General features: G+C 45.6%; 2 protein-coding genes and 1 pseudogene across 4 annotated transcripts; 1 reads left to right on the top strand and 2 right to left on the bottom strand.

Annotated features, from left to right (window-relative positions):
- Positions 1-3,022: 3,022 nt before the first annotated feature.
- LOC120690696 lies at positions 3,023-8,893 on the bottom strand. 2 transcript variants are annotated; one of them, XM_039973456.1, is made up of 9 exons: positions 8,485-8,893; positions 6,124-6,408; positions 5,972-6,041; positions 5,578-5,633; positions 5,196-5,271; positions 5,078-5,114; positions 4,638-4,752; positions 3,352-3,619; positions 3,023-3,245 (listed from the first exon to the last, which is right to left on the bottom strand). In XM_039973456.1, exons 2-8 carry the CDS (start codon positions 6,405-6,407, stop codon positions 3,409-3,411), a joined length of 849 nt encoding a protein of 282 aa, XP_039829390.1. In that variant the 5' UTR covers position 6,408; positions 8,485-8,893; the 3' UTR covers positions 3,023-3,245; positions 3,352-3,408. The 2 variants fall into 2 exon arrangements, with proteins under 2 accessions (XP_039829390.1, XP_039829391.1); XM_039973457.1 differs by having other exon boundaries at positions 8,673-8,893.
- Positions 8,894-13,452: 4,559 nt separating this feature from the next.
- On the top strand, positions 13,453-15,861 carry LOC120689177 (annotated as a pseudogene).
- A 1,122-nt stretch (positions 15,862-16,983) lies between these two features.
- LOC120689176 (RNA-binding protein L-like) lies at positions 16,984-21,045 on the bottom strand. 2 transcript variants are annotated; one of them, XM_039971500.1, is made up of 8 exons: positions 20,849-21,043; positions 20,692-20,815; positions 19,463-19,940; positions 18,229-18,284; positions 18,012-18,142; positions 17,607-17,703; positions 17,346-17,516; positions 16,984-17,269 (listed from the first exon to the last, which is right to left on the bottom strand). In XM_039971500.1, the coding sequence occupies exons 1-8, from the start codon at positions 20,986-20,988 to the stop codon at positions 17,267-17,269; spliced, it is 1,200 nt and encodes a 399-aa protein (XP_039827434.1). In that variant the 5' UTR covers positions 20,989-21,043; the 3' UTR covers positions 16,984-17,266. The 2 variants fall into 2 exon arrangements, with proteins under 2 accessions (XP_039827434.1, XP_039827433.1); XM_039971499.1 differs by having other exon boundaries at positions 20,692-21,045.
- Positions 21,046-22,055: the final 1,010 nt, after the last annotated feature.

The raw sequence follows: 22,055 nt of genomic DNA, 5'->3' as shown, positions 1-22,055 counted from the left end.
CTAAATCCTGGAGACATAGTCAATGTTATATACAGGGGGTTGCGTAAAAATAGCATGTGTCCCTTCATTCTCTTGCCATACAACCATCAGTGAGTCGTTCTTTGTTAGACTTTTTTTTTCAATCCCTTCGTATTAATAATACTATTTAATAACTATTATAATCAACATTAATTGGTTATGCGTATGTATATGCATAGCTTTCATTGGATATTGCTTTGTATTCGGATTGAGGAGCACAAGGTCTTGGTGTACGACTCGTTAAGGCAAGATAAATCAAAGTACCAAGATATCATCGAGGTGGTAAATACTGCATGGGGTCGCTACCTCCACAAACACATAGGCTTGCCCATAGGTGAAATCGAGCCTCTTCATTGGGTGACTGATTTTCCGGTATGAATATACTCTCGCTACTAATGTCATTCGCAATAAACATCAGAAAAATTCTATATCGTAACCCACGTTTGTCCATAGTGTTGGAGACAGGGCCAAGGAAACAACTTATGTGGATACTACGTATGCGAGTGGATCAACTCTTTTGCAAGTGAAAAAGGGCAAATGACAGTGGAGGCATTCAATGTACGTGAGCACAATCACATCTGCTCATTATTTTAATTCATTATTTTTTATTCTCATGTTTTTATCGAAAAATGTGACAGCGTTGGCGGATGAAAGAAGAACTCATTGAAATCGCTCGGATCAGGGCAATTCAAGAAGCTATATGCGGATTTCTACTCGATGAAGTCATAAATCCTAAGGGCGAATTTCATGGTGATCTCCGTCTAAGCGTCGCCCAAGAAGATCCGACGACGAGGAAGCTGATACGTTATTATAGTTGATGTGCGCAATAATTTGTAATATCCCATGTACTTTTGAATTCCTAAGTGTTCCATACATGACAAATATATATATATATATATATATATATATATATATATATATATATATATATATATAAATATATAATGTTAGTGTAATATTCTGTTCTAATAATACTGTGCAATGCAAAGAGTACGACTATGTAGTCACATACGCTAGAAATACGCATAGCCATACGTATAAAAACGAAAAGAAAAAAAACAAAAAGAAGAAAAAACATTTAGTGCCGGCTAGTAATATCAGCCGGCACTAACCTTGCTGTCAGGACTCGGGCGGGGGCGGGCACGTTAGTGCCGGCTGGTATTACGGACCGGCACTAACATACGCACGTTAATGCCGGTCAGAGTAGCCGGCACTAACGTGTGTTAGTGCCGGCCATTTAGTACCGGCCACAGGGACCGGCACTAAACCGTCCTGTAACCGGCACTAATGTGCCGTTCTCCAACAGTGCATGGCATGCCTTGGCGCGGCGAATATCTTCTTGGCGAGGTACGTGTACTGTGCTGCACGATATGAACCTCCGCTACTTGCCGACTTGCCGGAGATAGCTAGGAGAGGACTCACGAATCACGATTCATAACACTGTGCCGGCCAGGGGTCATTCAAAACCTAGCTTTTCATAACCTCAGCTCACATTTTTTTTAGCTAGGAGAGGACTCACGAATCACGATTCATAACACTGTGCGTCTATATGAATGTTTTTTTTCAAAAAGGAAACTTTTGTACATGTATAATAAATATACTCGAATCAACTCCCTTCATTATTTTAGTTCTTCAAGGTAAAACTTTTATAATGATCAAGTCTATAGAAAAGATTGTTTTTTTTATGAACCATAGCTGATAGATGTGACAAGCTGTAAGGTGAAGGATTAAATTAAGTCGGATGGAGAAATTTGATAATTAGAATGATCTATTTGGAAGTTTAGGGATAAAATTAAATTCCGGCTGAAAATTTAATGACAAAATTAACTATATTATATATATATATATATTTCTTTAACCTTCTTATTAGATTTTAGGCGAAATAGCAAAAATCGTCCCTCAACTATCGCTCACAGCTCAATTTCGTACATGAACTATCAAAATGTCCATTTTGGTCCCTGAACTATGCAAAGTGGGTCAGTTTCGTCCATCTGGTGATGTGGCGTTCCACCATGGACCCCCAAATCAGTGCCCAGTCATCATATGATGGGAAATACCATTTGTACCCTTCATAGAACCAGCTAAACTCAGATTCTCTTCAGCAATAGCTCTGGATTTTGTGTAAGACACCATTTGTTTCTTATGCCCAGACTGCAAAAAAAAAACAGAAATCAAAAGTCATTACTAAAATCTGCATTCTATGGACTTTAGCTGGTTCTATGGAGGGTACAAACGGTATTTCCCATCATATGCTCACTGGGCGCTGATTTGGCAGTCCATGGTGGCACATCACATCACCAAATGGACGAAATTGATCCGTTTTGCATAGTTCAGGGACCAAAGCAGACATTTTGATAGTTCAGAGATGAAATTAAGCCGTGAGCGATAGTTGAGGGACGATTTTGGCTATTTCGCCTTGCCATCAAAGATGTCATAGTCATCTGAAAAATGTAACAGTTGCGGTTAATCTTCCTACATGGCTGCTTGTATGGAAGCAATGGCTGATTGCTATGGACATCAATGGCTACTTGTATGGTATGGCTGCTATTGTTATTGAACGCAATAGCATATACTAAGAGATACTAGAGGTAGTATTACCATTTTACCTTCACTTAACAGCTGTTTATGACTGCGCTGTAACAGTAGGTGTAGTTCACACTATACATTGAGAGGATGGTTTAACCTTTTACGGTATTAGAGGGGATGAGTTAAATTTTCAATAGCATACATGGAATTTTCTCTAATAACATTGGATCCAACGGCTACACTATACGCATTCCTGCCTGACATGGCATCTGCTTTTTTTTTAGTGGACATGGCATCTGCTAGGTAGGCATGGCCGCATGGCAGGCCTGCCAGGAGGAGCAGCACGCGCTCGCTGGGCCGACTCAGCCGAGACCATGGCCCAAGCCCAAGTCCCTTCACCAGCAACAGGGAGGCGGGAGGCCGGAGGGGGGCGTGACACGGTACCAGGATTCAGAAGCTGAATCCTGACCGTTTTGCATAAAACAAACCAAAACTATACCACTTAAATCCAACTTGGATAGAGGGATGGGATAATTATACATCTGAATCAAGGCTATCTGAACCATATTGGTGCTGGTCGTATAAATAAATGCCCCCCAGAAAAAATAAGTCAGCTGCACTAAACTTAAATCCACACTGCAGTGAGGCATCTAGTTCATTCCGCCAGTGGAGAGTACCTTCCCAAACTCGCTAGCGCACATCTGCAATTGAAATGCATTACAAATTTCAATCAAATAGGAGGTTGGTGCATGGTGATCACTGCAGACTAGAGAAAATTCTCAACAACTTATTTGTGAAAAATATTACCTTAACAGTTGCTTCTGGAATCTGGATACAGTGTATAAGACCATAGTTAAAAGTAAATCACAGTTCATCGTAAATGGGAGGGGCGGGAGCTGGAACATTGGCTGCAGCAGGTCCAGGCTGGGCTTTTGCTACGATGTCCTCAGCTGATAATGAACCTGATCTGATGGCATCAGCCAGTTTCCTTTGCAGCGTCAACAGACCAATACGTCTTGAAACAACATAGAGAACCGCCAAGGAGAAAATGATAAAGCCGACAGTCAGGATGACCCTGGGAAACAGATCTAATTAGCAATTGCCAATGGCACACAGAAACACAGAATTGTTATTAGACAGGAAGAAAATTATCCTGCAGATAGAAACTGATTGCATAGCACAAATGCACCAGACATACTTCAAAACAACTTTTTCCTAAGCACTTTGGGATGACAGCTGAATTGCTGGGAATGAGCCAATGAGGAATAAAATAGTCATGTCAGGAATATTACTGCACTAATCCACCTTCAAACAATGATATCATGCATCATTACTTCACGGTACAGATTCTTGGAGATGCAACACACAAGTAATAGAACTTCGAGGATTGGACTTATTTGATCCATTCATGACACTATGCTCCATAAGAACTTAAGAAGAAACCTCACGACCCTACTTGAAGCAATCCACAAGATATGTGCCTTTCAACCTTTAACAGGCAGGACTGCACCGTTGACTGAGGATTAAGGAATCATCTCAACAAGGCCCCAGTGCTCATAGAGGAGGTACCAACGTTTATTCAATGAAAGTCTAGTGATTATGGTGTGCTTTGACATTACACATACTTCTTGAGTTTATAAAGGCTTTTGAAGTATAAATTCACGCAACTTTTGTATAATATCAAACTTGTGATAATATGCAAATCAAATGGTACCATGTTTCCTGCAAGTCTCCTTTTTTTTTTTTGCTAGATGAGCTATAATGAATCATTTATTTCCTACTTCCCTACAAAGATAGCCTAGGAACTTGTACTGTGTTTAATATAAAAAGTGTACTGGGTTGAATGATCCTGACAAGATAGTTAAGTGCTGTCGTTATATAATTCATCACCATTCCCACGGAAGGAGCCATGGATATGGTTCAATTTTTAATTGAGCAAAACGTGAATAGAGCTGCTAGTAGGTGTACACATTATATAAAGATATGTCTTTCAGTTAAATGGCTTGACTCTAAAACAAGAATGCAGGCTATACAACAACATTATACACTGATTTGCAGTTACGCTGTACAAAAGTGTGAAAGTAAGTACCTACCTATCAAGAACATCTTGCCGTTGCATTGTGGAGAGCAAACCACGGGTACGCATCAGCAAAGAGCGGTGTCCTTGATATTCACCTTCAGCCTTCTGGAGAACACTAGTTGATTCATCTGCAGAAGTTTATAAATTAGTTTGCATGTTGCAATGTTACTATGACGATCCTAAAAATGCAGGAAAATAAGAAAATGTGTTAATTCACACACCATGAAGTACATGAACGTGCTATAATATTTCAACTATAATAGAAGAGCATCCTATAGTAAAGTAATAAAAAAGAAAATACAACAAAACCACAAATGTAAATAACTGCATCTCAACAACCAAGCAGTTTTATTTTCTCCATTGTGACCTATTACATGAATAATTACAACTATTGCCAAGCCATTGTGAATAAGATATTCTATACAGATTAAAGGCTTAATTAAGAATGCATACCAAATGTTGCCAAGGTACTTGCACTTCTTTCCACTTCCTGTAAGCATTTATATCAACTGGCTTCAAATTAAAGAGCAATAGCCTACTAGCTAATAATTGAACAAATGGACATGCTAACCTGAACCATCATCTGGCGAGACCGTCGGAGGCTCTCAGTGATACTTTCAGCAGCAGATGTCATCCCAGCCTTTGTCCTGCATAAAATCACATTATACAACAAAACTGGATGTTGCTTGGACTACAGTGTGGAAGGGTGGGTCATTCATTACTGTGATGCAACATAACAATCCGAACATGAATAGAAAAGGATGGCCCATTCATTAGTGCAATACATTAACACAGCAACTCTTAGATGCCATTCCACAATTCTTAGTTTAAACTTTAAAATATAGAACAAACTAGAGTCATAGCCCTTATCTTGTTCTTCAAATCCTAAAAAACTCCTTAAATATCCTATATATTGGCTTAAAGGAAAGATGACTTCATGCAAATCTACTTACTGGAGATTACGCCTGCGGATGGTAGACTCTTCTCCACCCCCAAGAAGAAGCTCCCTCTAGAAAAAAAAGACAATTAGAAATTGATAGCATTAAGCTGTAAGGGCACCTACAATGCTCTAAAAAGGTGGCCGGGTTTCTTGCTAATTTTTCCAGAGAATATGCAAAAACTGAAGCCATAATAGTTTTATTGGTGCTTCTGAAATGTGGGTACATAAACATCTACGAGAAGAGATACTTGCATAAAAAGAATAGGTTCTCAAAATAAGTTATTTATTATGTGTCGAATCATCTTTCACTTTTAAACATCACTGGTATTGGTAAAGATCTAAAGAAGTATGTAATTCTCAGCAAATCAATCGGATTAATATCATGAGATTGAGGGAAAATAACACACCTCCTCTTGAGCAGCTTTTCTAATGTTCTCTTTAGCTTGTAAGTTAGCATTCCTCAGACTAGCACGCAGCCTGCAAACACAATCAAAATTGTTACGAAAAGAAGCATGCTAAGGACAGAAGGGGACAATTACAATTTACAAGACCGCCTTACTTCTTGTATTGTTCATCCCATGACTGTAAGGTTGCTTGGCCGGATTGCACTTCTTCAAAAGTAGGTAGCTGCTGCGCTAGAAGATCAAGCCGAAACTGCAGTGACTTGAGCAATTGCAGAGCATCCTGCGCAGAACCATTCAACCTTGGAAGAGAATTTGCTTCCTCTGTCCCTTTCCCTGCTTTTCCACATGATTTGATTGTAGCAATGCTCTCCTCAAGCTGTGAAACCGCTTGGCTCCATTCTTTCTTCAGATTTTCAACAGCTTGTGTAACTTCATCCATCCTAATATCCAAAGGGATAAAAAAAATTCAGCAGACTTGCCATGCTGGCATCCGAAGAAAGAACTGACTACTTGTAACATAGGCCCTGTTTGGTTGTGGGAGGGGAAAAATTTCCGGGTAATACAACCCATATGTTTGGTTGCAACAGTGTAAAAATTTGGACCCACGTGATGAGGCATAGGCGGGGCCCACAGCCGAATGCGTTAGGCGGCCCCGTGCGCATCCCCCTGGCCAACGATGTGCCCCCCAAACTAACGCAACCCCTGTCCACCCGCAGCCCCCAGCGCCGCCGATCCGCCGCCGCATTCCGCCGCCGCCGCCGGCCTGCGGAGTCCCCGCCATTTCACGGATCCGTGGCCCGCCGCCGCCGGTGCACCGGATTTGGGGGAGGCTACAGGTTTCGCAGCGTCGAAGTCGCCCGGGCGGCACGTCAAGATCGGGGCCGGACCGCCGGCCGCCGGCCCGTGTTCGCCCCCCCTCCGCCGCGCCGGCCTTCGAATCCGCCGCCGTCCGCCCCCAATCGGTGTCTTCCACGGTCCCGGCCTCATCCCCTCCTTTGCAAGGCCTCCGCCGCCCCGGGTCAGTGGCACCATTTTCCTCTATCGCCTGCCTTGCTCCGGTGTGCCGGCCGGCCTCCTTGCTTCACCCGCTGCACGGCGCGCGCCTACCTTGTGCGGGATCCGGCGTCCCGCCGCCAAACCATCCCCCGTTCCCTGCTCCACCCCGGGTCCGTGGCCATCCTTGTGCTCCCCTCAGCAAGCTTCCCTCCCACGGCCTTCAACCTCATCTGTTCCACACCCTCCATTGATCCTCGCGTCCCGCTGGTCCGCACCCTTGGCAGCGGTGTGCCATGGCCGGCCAAGGGGACGACGGGTTCGGCAACTACCCACAACCGGACCCCTGGTTCTCGACCGGCTTCAACCCCTACTTCGGCTCGTCGTCGAGCCAAGCGCCGGGCACCGGAGGCATGCCACCACCGCCGCATGGGTTGTCCGGTTTCAGTAGCGCACCGCCGGGCAGCGGAGGCCCCAATGTGCCGCCATTTCCTTACGCCGGGTACCAGCACCACTCCCCGTACTTCGGCGCTCCTCCCACAATAATGCCCCCCCCCCCCCCCCGAGCCATGTCTGCACCGGTGCATCCGTACTACCAATGCGCACCTCCTGCCGGCGGACACTCCCTTGCAGAACCTGCAAGGCATTCCACCTCATCCATGGCGTCATGGGATGGTGGACCCTCTGCATCCATCCTGCCGATTCCGATGCCTCAAGTTCATTGCGCATACGGTGAGTGCCGACCTCAAGTTCCTTCTGATAGTTTTATTTGAGGTTCATGTCCTGCTTAAAATAACACATTTGCTTTGGCGATTTCTCAGATCTTGATGACAAATTAGCACACGTATTAGTGTATGAGAACATTTATATATACGTATTATTTTGTCACTTCAACTATCAGATGCATATGGACATTTTAGGTTTCCCTCAGTAGCTGCATTTCGTTTTTATCACCGGAAATCCACCTCGAAAAACTAACCTTGGAAGGATACAAGACTAGCTAGTTTAATTCCCTATTACACTGATCATGATTGGACTGATGCTCCCTAGATCAGAGCTACGAGTCCCGGTGAGAATCCTGTAAATTATGCCATATGTGACATATGTTGGGGGCCGGAATAAGTTTGTATCATCGTTAGTATTTTTTTGTGGGACTTTGTTTTGCTATGTAAACTTTGAGACAGTGTGTGAATTGTGCCGGCATAGTTGGTTGCCCAATATTTGTGTTTATGGACCATATTTGTGTTGCAAAGAAAACAAATTCTATATATTATGTTGGGCTGTTTATGTATCTATGTGTGTGCACTTAGCAATTTCAAGCAATTTCAGAATTTTGGGGACACATAGCTGTGTGCATTTAGCAATTGCATCAAATTACATATGTTTGGTTATGATTGATTTTGCCAAACATATGAAAAACTTTTCAAGAAATTTTTTGTGCCTCGAAACCAAACATGGCCATAAACAGAATCTAGCTTTGATGCTGGCATGGGAAGAGAGAGGGATGGGAGGAGAGCACGCACCTAGCAGATCGTGTGCTGACAGGGGGGGGGGGAGCCGCGGCGGAGGCCCGGCCCTCAGGAGCGGCGGCACCCGCGCCAAAGGGGGCGCGTCCTGACCCCCGCGATGGAGGACAGCCTCCGCGCTAGCGGGAGAGAGGGAGGCAGAGGGAGGGAGAGGGAGAGCGAGAGGGAGGGGGGAAAGCGCGCACCTAGCAGATCGAGGGCCGACGGGGGTGCCGTGGCGGAGGCCCGGACTCCGGGAGCGGCGGTGCCCCGTGCGGCCCAACCCTGACCCCCGTGCCGGAGGACAGCGACTGCGCCCCCAGCCTCCGCGCCGGGGCGGAGCTGCGGTGGCCTGATCCGTTCCTGGCCCTTGCACCTGCACGGGCCTGCTGCGCTGAGATGAAGGGAGCGGCGATCGGAGAGCCGAGATGTAGCAGGGACGGGGTATCTAACTTTTTACATGGGAGCTCCTCAGATAGCATCATTAAAAATTGCGCTATAGATTAAACATAAAAAAAGAAAATCGATATAGATTTATCACATTTGCTCGTGGGGCACGTCGCTCTAGCGTGAATCAAGTCAGCCGAATATGTGAAATGACCGCCGATGCCCTTGCCTCTCTCTTTCTTCTCCACTCCGCGCGTGGACCGCTTCCTGACAACCACGACGGCAACGACCACATCGAGCTCCTGCAGCGCCATCGCTTCCTGGGCGCCGCCGAGATACACGGCGAGCATGCCGTCCGCTAGGTACCGAGGTGCCTGCGGAAGACGGTGGCGTGGCAGTCCACCTCCCGCGCGCAACTCGTGGGTGCGCCACGCGTCCGTCGACGGACGGCCTCCTAGGCGTGGGTTCAGTGGGGAGCTTGAACACTAAATCAGAGAGGACAGATGTAATAATTAAGCTGCTAATCTGATAAATAATGTCAAAATTATTATTTATTTAGAGCATCTCTAACAGTTTGGTAAATTGAGTTGTCATCTTTGATTTTTGATAAAAATGTTAAAAATACTCCTACAACAATTTGGCAAAAGACTTGGCAATTTTTGGCAATGTGGAAAAAACCAGCCTCCAGCGCGTAAATATACGCGCAGGGCGCGCGGTTGGCATCGTGGTTTCTAGTCAGGTGGGAGGGTGAAAAAAGAAATAAATAACAGAGAAGAGTTCGTGATTTAAGTTTTTAAGAGGTGGAAGGGCATAAATATAATTTTGTCTCTCTTAGGGTTCCTGATGTAAGTTAGATCTGGATTTGGCAAGTGAATTATGCCAAACTATTGGAGATAAACTCTTTTTTTTACTTGACATATCTTTTTATAAATTGGCAAAATACAAGATATGCCAAATAAAATATGACAAACTCTTAGAGATGCTTTTATGAAAAATTTGCAAAACTGAGGAGGCCATGGCCCCTTTGGCCCCCAACTAATCTCCGCCTATGCGTTTTTCGTGCTCCTCCCAGCCATCATGCCCCGAAAAGCGGGGTCAGCGCCCCCTACCCTTGCCGCTGACCTCACGCTTAGGAGCCTTGCCGCTGACCTCACGCTTAGGAGCCAGAGCCCCGAGCGCGACGACGCCGAGGAGCAGGACGACGCGCGTGAAGGACACGCGCCTCGCTGGGTTCATGCCTCTCCTCGTAATGATCTCCGCTGTGGCCTACGACGTCGGCGCCGGTGCCTGGGACCTGCTCCTGAATATGCCGGAGGAGCGCGACAAGTGCGACGGCAAGCTGCAGACCAAGTGTGGGCGCATGCTCGCAGCAGGGGCGGCGACCAGCGCTGGCCTTGGCGTCAACTGCCGCCGCCGTCTGATCATGGGTTCTTGCTATCTATCAATTCACTCTACGAGGCATCGATTGATTGAGGCTTCGATTTCAAACCATGCAACAATCGATTCATGTTGCTGGGCATCGGATTTCGGCCATCACTTTTCATTTTCCATCGATGGGCTTCGACTCCGCAAGGCAGCGGTGGCTGACGTCGTGCGTCCGCCGCCCGCGGGGCCACGAGATGTGCGCAATCGAGACCGCGCGGTGGCGCCGAGGCTGAAGTGCAGGGTGTTCCACCTGCTGAAGGTCGGCTCGGCACCGGTGAAGAAGGGCATCAGCGCCACGAACCGGCGGAGCCGCACGAGGGCGCCTGGTGCACCGGAGAAGCGGGAGTTGAGGTGGCGCGCGAGGACGCCGCTCGCCGACTCGCCCACGACGAATACCCTACTCGGGTCGGCGAGTTCGGACAGTGTGGAGTAGAGGAGGACCGTGCTCGCGTCGTCCATGGCTGCCGGCGGGCGGTGCTCCGGGGCGAGCGGTAGTCGACGGATAGTAGGAGCGCTATCGCCCCCACCGTGAGCCTGCTGCAGCCTGCAGGCTGTGTTCCCGGCCACGCGGGATGGAGAAGAAGAAGCAAGGGTATCGACGGTCATTTGCTCTCTCGCGCTGACTCAGATCACGCTGGAGCGACGAGTAAATGTAATAAATCTGTACCGATTTTCTCTCTCTTATGCTAAATCTGTGGCGCCATTTCTAAAGATGTTATCTGAGGCGCCATTTCTAAAGATGTTATCTGAGGAGGTACCATCTGTTATAATGGTAAAAATTTAAATACCCTAGCAGTGACGGCAAGAGAGAAGGGAAGAGGGGGGACGGGAGAAATACAGAGAGCGAGCGACTTGATATCTCGGTCGGACTTGAAAGATGGAGCAGGCTGTGCCGACGTGTATGGCCAGGTGTAAAAGTTATTATCAAAATATATAAGGGTCAAATTAAATTATGAGAAGATCATTAGAATCATGATCTGTTACCACCTCTATACTGACTGCACACATTTAAACTCGATAATTTTGGCAAACAAAATCGACGCTAGTAGGTGCTAATATATTGTAACTGGGCCAGGTCCGAATACGTACACATAGCTTACATTAGGGTTTGGGGCGCTCTTTTTCGCACAGCAGGAAGGGAAGAGGAGGAGAGGGCATAACCTGGTGGGCGTTCGTCACCGACAAAGGGCCCTACGTAGACCGAATAGCATCTCCGTTCCACCATCGTAGACTTGCAGTAGGCCATCTAATTTCATCACAGCCTAAGCACTGTCAGTGTGCCCATCTTTTATGAACTGGTACATTCCTTTGAGTTGCCTAATTTTGTTACTGAGCTCAGGGCAATAATAAACTGTTGTGTAAATTGCTCAAGTTTGTTGCACAGTGATACTTTTTAATGATCATCTTGTACCCTCTAGATGTCATTGTTCCTTTGTTGTAGTTACCCAACCCAATTTGCTCAACAAGCAATTTACACAACGGTTTATTATTGTATTCCGACCAATTAGCCTTGTCTGTTTTAGTCTACATCATGCATCACAAAAACAGGGCAATCCATCATCACAGTAATAGGGCAAACGCAAGGCAATCTTAGAAAATTGAACTTATCTGAGGGATCTGATAAATCTCTTCCATGTCATTGTTGTTAGCATGGTCGACGTCGTCGTCGTCACCGCACCGGCCGCGGCCGCCACCGCGAGATGCTCCACAGCTTCCACATCCTGCATTCGCCGACACGCTTCGACCCGACCCGTTTGACAAAGAATCCGAGCGCCCTCCACCGCGACTGAGCATGCCCCCTCCATCAAAGGTGCTCTGAGCCGCGCGTATACCTAGGGTGTGGTTGCCACTTCCTCTGCCACTGCGAGGTGGAGGGGGAGGAAAGTCCATGCTGCGGTCGTTGCCTCCGCTTTCGGGAGTTGAGGTCGAGTGCCTTAATGCCCATCCAGGGGCTATGGATGGAGCTTGACGGCGGATGACGACCCACCTCGTCGGAGAAGATGTCGAAGCCGCGAGCGAGGGGGGTCCAGCTAGGAGAAGAAATCCCGAGTACCAAGGACCGAGGGAGAGGCATCCAGCGCCTGCCCCAAGGAGGTTTAGCCCGGTTTAAGGCTCCTTTGGGGGGCTAAAAAATTTAGCCTATGCTTTAGCAGTTTAGCCATTTGCTCTACTTGTTTTGCAAATAAAAAAAGGCTAAACATGTAGGGCCAAAGTTTTGCCACAGGATCCAAATAGAATCATACTCCCTCCATAATCGAAAAGAATGTCATTTTGGATAAGATTTGGGTCAAACATTGAGAACATAAATCATGAATAACTTTGAAGTTGTTGAGTTTCAAAATACAAAAATCATATGAATAGATTTGTCTTGAAAAATATTTTCATAAAAGTATAAATATATCACTTTGCGATAAATATTTTTATATAAATAAGAAGTCAAAGTTAAGCTTTGGAGACCGTGTCGCTGTTCAAAACGACATTCTTTTCAAGTATGGAGAGAGTATATGTGAAGGTGCAACAGGAATGCACTATGTACGAGCTTCTTGTCAATACTTATTTTATGATTAGAATTCGTTGGATTGGTTTCCATGTTTCCACTATGCGTATTCTCAAAACTCAAAGACTGATGAAGCAATTGCGTCAAATCCTGCAATGTCACGACAGAGAAACTACGTCCGAATTCTTAATCTTAAATTATTAGAAAACTTGGATGAAAAACTAATTGGAATACTAGTAACCAGGAAACTAGCTAGGGTATTTTGTCAGACACCACCGTGAGCAAGGTGGAAACAAAAATTGTAACGAATCAGTGGATAAGTCGTTATCGAAGACGATAGACACAACACTGTTTGGCTAGCTGTGGTCGATAGTTGATGCTGAATTGTTATGAGAGAAAATACTGTTGTCTGATTAGTTGTTAGTGGCTGATGCTGATTTGGATTTGTTGTGAAAGAAATATCCTACTAGCTGGTTGGGTGGCCTATTTGAGTCGATAGAATTATTGTAGCGTAGGGTGTTTATATTACAATTGTAGAAACACTTTAAACTATCTTTCTCGGCAGGTAGTTCTTGTCCATGTGCAGGGGATGGCCGCCAGTACACTGTGTCTGTACACACAAGCAGCTCAAGAGGTCACCGGAAACCAAACCAGAGAAACCCACTATCCGTATCCGGTCTCCGCACCGCATCCTCCGCCTCGCTAATGCTCACCTCGTCACTCCCGCCGCCCACCATCCCGGGCTCCACCAGGCCGGCCGCGGCGCCAAAGCCCCCCAAGCTCAGGCCCGCCGTGCTCCCGGCCTCCGCCCCCGCCGCGGCCACGGTCGCGACACCCGCCGATGCGGACGGGGGCGGTGGCCGCCTCTCGGCGCTCATCCGCTCCCTCTGCGCCGCGGGCATCGTCGCCTACAACGCCATGGTGGCGGGCTCCCGCCGCGCGCCGCCGCGGTGCCCGTCCCGCCCAACGCCTACACCTACTTCCCCGTCGTGCGGGCGCTCTGCGCGCGGGGCCGGATCGCCGACGCGCTCGCGGTGCTCGACGAGATGCCCCGCCGCGGCTGCGCGCCCATCCCGCCCATGTACCACGTCATCCTCGAGGCCGCCTGCAGGGGCGGCGGGTTCCGGAGCGCCGTCCGGGTCCTCTGGCAGCTCCACGACAGGGGCTGCGACCTCGACGCCGGCAACTTCAACCTCGTCCTCAACGCCATCTGCGACCAGGGGTCCGTGGACGAGGCCGTCCAGCTCCTGCGGGACCTGCCGTCCTTCGGGTGCCAGCCGGACGTGGTGAGCTACAACGCGGTGCTCAAGGGCCTGTGCATGGCCAAGCGGTGGGGCGACGTGGAGGACCTCATGGAGGAGACGGTAAGGGTCGACTGCCCGCCCAACATCGTCACCTTCAACACCCTGATTGGGTACTTGTGCCAGAACGGGTTGTTCGAGCGCGTGCACGAGGTGCTCGCGCAAATGGCAGAGCACGGGTGCACGCCGGACATCAGGATGTACGCGACCATCATCGATGGGATCTGCAAGGAGGGGCACCTCGAGGTTGCGCATGAGATTTTGAGCAGGATGCCATCATATGGGCTGAAGCCCAATGTCGTTTGCTACAACACCGCGCTGAAGGGCTTGTGCAATGCCGAGCAGTGGGAGGAAGCTGAGGAGTTGCTGGCTGAGATGTTTGACAAGGATTGCCCGCTTGATGATGTCACGTTCAACATACTTGTTGATTTCTTCTGCCAGAATGGGCTGGTCGACAGGGTGATCGAACTTCTGGAGCAGATGTTGGAGCATGGATGTATGCCGGACGTCATCACATACACTACAGTGATCAATGGCTTCTGCAAAGAAGGGCTTATCGACGAAGCTGTCATGTTGTTGAAAAGCATGGCAGCCTGCGGGTGCAAGCCGAATACCATAAGCTATACCATTGTGCTGAAGGGTTTGTGCAGTGCGGAACGATGGGTAGCTGCAGAGGAGCTGATGTCTCAAATGATTCAGCAAGGTTGTGCTCCAAATCCTGTTACATTCAATACGCTCATTAATTTCTTGTGTAAAAAGGGTATGGTTGCTTAAGGTTGTTTAGCCCGAGTGGTGCGAAGCAACCGGCGGCACTTCACAAGTGGGGGGTTCGAATCCCCACCGGGGCGAATTTCCCCGCCTGTGGGAAAAAACCCCCCTCGCTGTGCTCCTGATAGCTTGGGCCGTGTAGTCAGCCTAGCCCGGCCTGGCGTCACGGTTTCCCGGCCTAGTGGGTAACGGTCCCGGGCCGGGTAACGGTTCCAGGAAATGGCACCAGACCCAAGGTCAGAAAGAGCCGGGGTTCGGGGGTTTCTCGGCCTGCGTTAGAAGGCCTCCTTCTTATAAGAATGCTCGGGGGGCGGCTAGCCCCTCGCAGGTCGAGTTTTTTTTTAAAAAAGGGTATGGTTGAGCAGGCCATTGAACTTCTTAAGCAGTTGCTAGTGAATGGATGCAGTCCTGACCTGATTAGTTACAGCACAGTGATTGATGGGCTCGGCAAGGCTGGCAAGACGGACGAAGCATTGGAGCTGTTAAATGTGATGGTCAAAAAAGGGATGAGTCCAAACACAATTATTTATTCATCAATAGCTTGTGCTCTCTCCAGAGAAGGCAGAATCAGCAAGGTTATTCAGATGCTTGACAGCATCCAAGATGCCACAATAAGGTCTGATGCAGTGCTCTACAATGCAGTTATTTCTTCGCTCTGCAAAAGAGGGGAAACAGATCGTGCTATTGAATTTTTGACTTATATGGTGTCCAGTGGATGCATGCCCAACGAATCAACTTACACTATACTTATTCGAGGCTTAGCAAGTGAGGGATTTGTAAAGGAGGCACAGGAGATGCTGAGTGAGTTGTGCTCCAAAGGTGCTCTAAGAAAGCACTTGATGAAGCATTTCGGTATTGTATAAAGTATAAACCATTAGTTATTACTGCCAAATGCTGGTGTTGTTAGGAAATCAGTTTCTTGTTAGCCTGAAGGCGGTGTTTGCTCCTCGACTTGAACTTCAGATTTTAGTGGTTGGGTATATCATGATATTTATGCAATTCAAATGCAGTTCGTGATGGGTCGCCACATAAGGTCAGGCTGAAAGGCTGTCTTAATGATTCCTAATTAGTAGCAGTTTGTGAAGTCATTCGAATTTTTTGGTTCCCTAGTAGAAGATGTAATCTGACATCAAATTGACGAGTAGTTTAAGTTATTTCAGTAGATGTTGGACACACAATTAATTGTTGTATCCAGTGCCATTCTTTATGGAAAGAACTTCCAAAAATACTAACGATGAGAAAAGGAGGAAATGGAAAGAACCCCTCCTCTGGGTGAGTCCCTGAGTAGTTAGAAATTATATTCGCATGCTTTACTGCATACTCCCTCCATACTTGAAAATAATGTCGTTTTGAACAACGACACGGTCTCCAAAGTTTAACATTGACTTCTTATTTTTTATAAAAATATTTATCGCAAAGTGATATATTTATACTTTTATGAAAGTATTTTCCAAGACAAATCTATTCATATGATTTTTTGTATTTTGAAACTCAACAACTTAAAAGTTATTCATGATTTATGTTCCCAATGTTTGACTCAAACCTTGTCCAGAACGACATTTTTTTCGAGTATGGAGGGAGTATATCACTGCAGATTGCCTCACTATCACATGGTAGATATACTTTGATTCTGATCAAATAACTGCTGTTTGTGCATCAGACCAGTAAAGACTGTTTATGCATGTCGGAAAATTTTGAGAACTCCTGACCAGTATTATGTAGTACACATCATATATTCCATATGAGAACTATATCAATAAGATTAATTATTGTCAAGAGTTCCAGTGACCTAGCTTCATTATCATCAAGAGTATTCCATATGAGAAATCAACAAGATTCAATATCATCGGGAGTATTTTTTGAAAGACATTTCCATCAGGAGTACTGAAGAAATGTGGATAGACACCTCTACACAACCGTGCCCTAAACACGGCAAGACAAGTAGACCAAATTGGATGTATTATTCCTATATCATGGATGGCAACTTGTAGCCTTATGAAACCAAAAGCAAAATTGGCCCGTCAGGTGCGAATGAAATTGCCAGTCCTAGCTATGTCAATACTAGTGCAGATACGAAATGCAGGCAGAAACAAAGCTGTAAACTTTCTCAAAGATTTTAGCAATAACAGTGGTAGAAAATTAAATGAGACTCGGTATTCCCAAGCAGCACGAGCAGCACAATAAAATCCTCGTGACAAAACTTCTTGAACAGTGGAAAAATGTCTGACCAGTTACAGCTGAAACACTAGTCACTCTAGGCCTCAGCAAAATCTCAAGTTACAACACAGGCTACGTGTACAAGGACGTTGGAGCAATATAACACAAGCAACAGTCACATAGTTTCTCATGCCAATGCACCTAAGTTGCTGCCCAACTACTCCCTTGCCAGCTTGCGAATGATGATCCTCCCGAGCCATTATTCTTACTGCACATAGAAAAACTTATCTTAGCAGTGCAGAAACAATACAAGTTGTACAAGGATCCTGAGAAATATGCTTAACCTGTTGTGGCGGGGGCTGCTGTGGTGGCTGCTGCTGGTAATTTCCATACCCTGGATATGCTGTATAAGCATACATGGCAGGATCTTGAGGAGGCCGAGCATAACCATATGGATCGTATCCTTGGGGATACCCATAGTAGCCGCTGCTCCATTGGTTCTGCTCTTGCTGAGGCTGGAATAAAAAATCCAGCAAAGAACATCTGATTATTTTTGTCTAATGAAACACTAAGTAGAAGGCACGCTAATTAGATGCAAAAGATACCTGCTTGTTTGCAGGGCTACGACCCCATGAGAGCCTTACGCTCTGGCCTCCTAACTGGGTTCCATTTAGCACCCTTATGGCCTCCTCAGCTGATGCCCTGAACAAATAATTTTTTTTAATCAAGACATTTCCATATAGGAGTGTCTGCTTCAGAAAATTACAGCAGCATTTCCACTTTGAATTTCCAATCTTTTCCATGTGGTTAAAATTTTACACAATACACCCAGGTAATGTGGAATTACTATATCCAATTGGATGCCCTCTTTGGCACTAAAATATTTGCAGAGAAACGTTTTGGTATAGAACTGGAATACTCAAGACACCAAGCAATGAGGCCTGTAAATTGGTCTGTACAGTGTACTAAATCCAAATATAATGAGGCTATCAAATAAATAACCTTGATACCTGTTAGAATATTGGACAAATCCACAGCGCTTTCCTACAGGTATTTTGACATAGAGAAGCTCTCCATATGGACTGAAAGTTTGCCTCAGAAGCTCATCAGTCACACTCGGGTCAAGACCACCAACAAATACCTGCAAGCAATGAAACATACCTAAAAAAAATAAACATCCATTCACAATTCAGCTTGAAAAGGCAAAACTATTTTTTGTATACCCACAGTAGTATTGTTTGGATCATTGTCAGAATCAGTTCCTTGTGTATTCTGGTATGTAGCTGCAGAAAAATGGAAAGGGTGAGGCAATTTACATTTTGACTATAGTAATAGATTTGTATGCAGGTCATGAATATGCAAACCTATCTAGTGATTCAAAAACATTTGAGGTTTCAAGTTTTTAACAATGAATCATGGGTGATAACAACACAAGTATGCCACATGTCAACCTGGCCAGACCATAACAGATAAAAAAAAGTAATCAACAAAATAGTCCAACTGCAAGATGCAGAACATTGTGTTCGACATTACAACAATTCAAATAATATTCATGGTGCAAAACAAAATATTGCAACAAAAACAACAGTTTAAGCAAATTTGTTGCAGAGCTGAAAAAAAAGAAGTAAAATCCAATAACAGACATGGCAGAAGCTGTGATACTGTTCATATCTGAAAAGTCTTAAATTGTTGGCCTAATAAAGATTTTATTATTTGATTATTTCTTCCAGTATGAAGTCTGTTAAACAAAATGCTACATAGAAATGACCACAGGTCAGTTGTTGGTTATCTGCCATCAACAAGGAAGATGAAAAAAAGGAATGCCAAGGATTCGAATGGAGATTGGGCAAAGGCACTAAAGCTGTGGAGCAAAGGTGGGATTGAAAATGGCTTGAGCAGTGTGACGGACATGACCATGCTATTGTTTGTGACAGTAACTTCAGCAGTATGAAACTTAGAACCATGGGTCAGTGCCTGGGGATGTATGTTTAACTGATTTACCATGGTCAACAGGAGAATTTGTCTTTGAGAAGCAAGCACAGCTATGTTCCTGTCCTTTCTTCTCTTCCTCCCCAATGATTGTGTGAATATCTTAGCTTGCGACTGATAACTCACACAATATAATAAGTCAAGCCATCTGAGGTTGGTATAGGGCATCTGATCTAGTCCATATATGATATATCTACAAGGGGATTCAATGATTCATCTGTCCATCTAGTTATTCAATCAATTAACTTTGTGGCTGTTCCAGACTGAAGTGCTGCCATAATAAGGGAAGCAATAAATATAGCAATATTCAAGGCCTCTCGAAACGAAACATGGTGAATCAAAGGCTCAAGTAAATGAAGATAACAAAAAAAAAGAAGCATCCCTTATCTACCACAAACCATACAAAATGAGGAAATACTTTATAATTCCATTTACAGTCAAAAACATCCTAGCTACAAGTAAGCTCACATACCACTTGATGCCTGTTGTTGTCCACCGGTATTCTTCTTGTTGGATGCTGGTCCAAGGCGCATGGGCCTGCTAGAACAGTATTGGCCATTCATTTCAGTCATTGCTCGTGTCTGTTCATCCAAATCTCCAAATTTAACAAAACCATAGCCTTTTGAGCGGCCGGTAGTTCTGTCAAAGACAACTTTTGCGCCGTTAACTGATGGATAACGACTCTTGAATGTATCTTGTAGAATGAAATCTGTAACATCCGAGGCCAGATCCCCAACAAATATAGTATAATCTGAACCATCATCTCCACGTTTCTCACCAGCCCCACTTGTAGCCCAATTCAATTTGAAAGGTTGGTTGCCATTAGGCATCATTTGACCATTATAATTCTGGAGAACTTGTTCAGCTAAAGCATGGTTGCCAAATTCAATAAAACCATAACCCTCAGGTTGCCCAGTCTGCTTGTTCCGAATTATCTTCACTGAAATAACCTGAACAGTACTCAATTCAACAAAACATTAGACCAATATACCACAATGGAGTTTCTCATGCAGTAAACTTGACAAAGCAAGGAATGAAATCTCTGATATAAAATGAAATACATAAGTCTACATCTTCGAATGTTGAATTATTTTTAATGACATGTCCTAAAAAGGAGGCTGTTTTTATTTTCAGTTATTTACTGGTGTGTGGCACAGTATGAAATATATATATGTTGTTTGTATAGAATGTATGTTGCTTCAAATAGGATGCACTAAAAACTTTCTAACTGTATGAGGATATATACACAGATTGAACAAGTGAAAGTAATTCTGACAAGTTTGTCATAAAGAATCCTTTATTTATGTTACATGTCGCAACATCCCTAAGTGAACCACCAAAATCATTCTCAGGTTTGCCTGCTAGCTGAATAATGCTACCGCCAGTTCTACATATATGGTCACTTATCTACTACCGCGTAACAATTTTGTCCCAAGTCTGAACCAAACAAAATCAACCCGGCCGACATAAATTAGCATCAAAATTATGTTTTTAAACCACTACTCGATAATTTGGCACTCCAAAATTTGCAGATCCTGTTGTACAATCCACTGAGCTGGCAAAATCCTAAAAATACCTCTTTTCACCACGCACACAAACATAACTCACGCACAACTTTCCTACTCTGGTAGGATCGAATACCCAACGACCAATCGAGAAACGGTTAAAGTAAGGAGCAGGGAGATGGTGGCGGCGCATCACCTCGCCGGCCTGGGAGAAGCAGCTGTAGAGGTAGTTCTCGTCCATCCAGTACTGCAAGTCCCCGATCCAGAGGGTCCTGGCCTCGTCCCCTCCCGTACCTCCGGACGGTGCCGGCGCGGCCGCCGGCGCTGGCGCCGCCTGCGGCGGCGGCTGGCCCCACATGGCGGGCGGCGGAGGCCCCGCCTGGTAGAACTGCGGGGGCGGCGGTGGGGGGTGCCCCGCCTGGTAGTACTGCGGCGGGGGCGGGGGCGCCATTGCCCACACCTGCTGCTGTGCCGGCGGCGGCGGCTGCATCATGGCGTCGCGGTTTAGGAGTCAAAACTCAAAACCCTAGCGACGCCGGGGTGAGAGAAGAGGGGGAGCGCGTGGGCCAAACGGATGGATAGAAATTGCGGCGGCGGAGGTTGTCTCGTGAGTCCGATCTGGAACGGACGGCCGAGATTGACCAGAGCGGATCTAGCGGAGGAAAGGGGCTACCGGTTTTGCCAAGAGGCTTTTACCTCCATACCATTATAAAAAATGTATGTTACCTCCATGCCATCAAAATTTTAAAAAGTTTGTCCATGCCATTGAAGAAAGTTCCCTTTACCTGAGTGTCATTGCCGTCAAATTGACCCCTAACACCAGTTAACTTGCTGCGGAAAAGACTATTTTGCTCTTGCTAGTAGAATGCAGCATTTTTTTTCTATTCTTCACTCTAGTGGCATTGTACAGGAACACACGTTATATATTTGCACATGAAAATTACACCCTCATCATAGAGTTGAGATATAAACTGAATATTTGAGACAACCACAATTAGTATTTAATTAAACAGAATTAGACATAAATGAGGCCCACATATATCATCCAAGTGCATAGTCTGCTTGATCACAAAGTCAATTTCGCACACAAAAGATGGTCACATTGACCTCATTACTAGTCTAAACAATGCTTTGTCTTGCAGACCTCAAGTGCTACAAAAGCATGTCATACAGACTCATCAAAGATCAAGTCAGATCAAGTTTTTTCTTGCTTCTAGTTCCCATGGCTGGACTAGAAGGGGAACTAGGGACCTTGCTGCGTGTTGACATGGCTGGACTAGCCTTGCTTGGAGTTATTTTTTTAATGGCCCTCTTCTTCTTGTGTTGTTGCTGACGTGTGCTCTTATCATCCATGTGCTGCTTACTTGATCCAGATGGATATGTAATCAACAAAAGATCTTGCTGATTTGAACCTGTTGCGCACCCTCTGATAATAAAAGTGACATTAGTAAACCTATTATAATGGTTAAAAGATAAGTTACAAAATTAGTTTACCTCACGGAAGGGTCACTAGCCTCAGCAGCTGAACTACTCTTTTGTTTCTTTACACCAGTTGATGAG

The sequence above is a fragment of the Panicum virgatum genome, chromosome 9N, assembly GCF_016808335.1.
Source record: "Panicum virgatum strain AP13 chromosome 9N, P.virgatum_v5, whole genome shotgun sequence".
NCBI lineage: Eukaryota > Viridiplantae > Streptophyta > Magnoliopsida > Poales > Poaceae > Panicum > Panicum virgatum.
The sequence above is the reverse complement of the archived record's forward strand: the minus strand, read 5'-3'. Positions and strand labels throughout refer to the sequence as shown.

What these genes read in the sequence shown, in the direction of transcription:
- LOC120690696 (XM_039973456.1), bottom strand. Translation starts at nt 6,407, where the DNA reads ATGGATGAAGTTACACAAGCTGTTGAAAATCTGAAGAAAGAATGGAGC. An exon ending in GAAAAGCTGCTCAAGAGGAG is followed by an intron (nt 5,634 to 5,971) that starts GTGTGTTATTTT and finishes TTTTTTTTCTAG; the next exon opens with AGGGAGCTTCTTCTTGGGGG. An exon ending in AAGTACCTTGGCAACATTTG is followed by an intron (nt 4,753 to 5,077) that starts GTATGCATTCTT and finishes AAACTTCTGCAG; the next exon opens with ATGAATCAACTAGTGTTCTC.
- LOC120689176 (XM_039971499.1), bottom strand. Translation starts at nt 20,988, where the DNA reads ATGATGCAGCCGCCGCCGCCGGCACAGCAGCAGGTGTGGGCAATGGCG. An exon ending in GCTTCTCCCAGGCCGGCGAG is followed by an intron (nt 19,941 to 20,691) that starts GTGATGCGCCGC and finishes AGTACTGTTCAG; the next exon opens with GTTATTTCAGTGAAGATAAT. An exon ending in ACAACAACAGGCATCAAGTG is followed by an intron (nt 18,285 to 19,462) that starts GTATGTGAGCTT and finishes ATTTTTCTGCAG; the next exon opens with CTACATACCAGAATACACAA.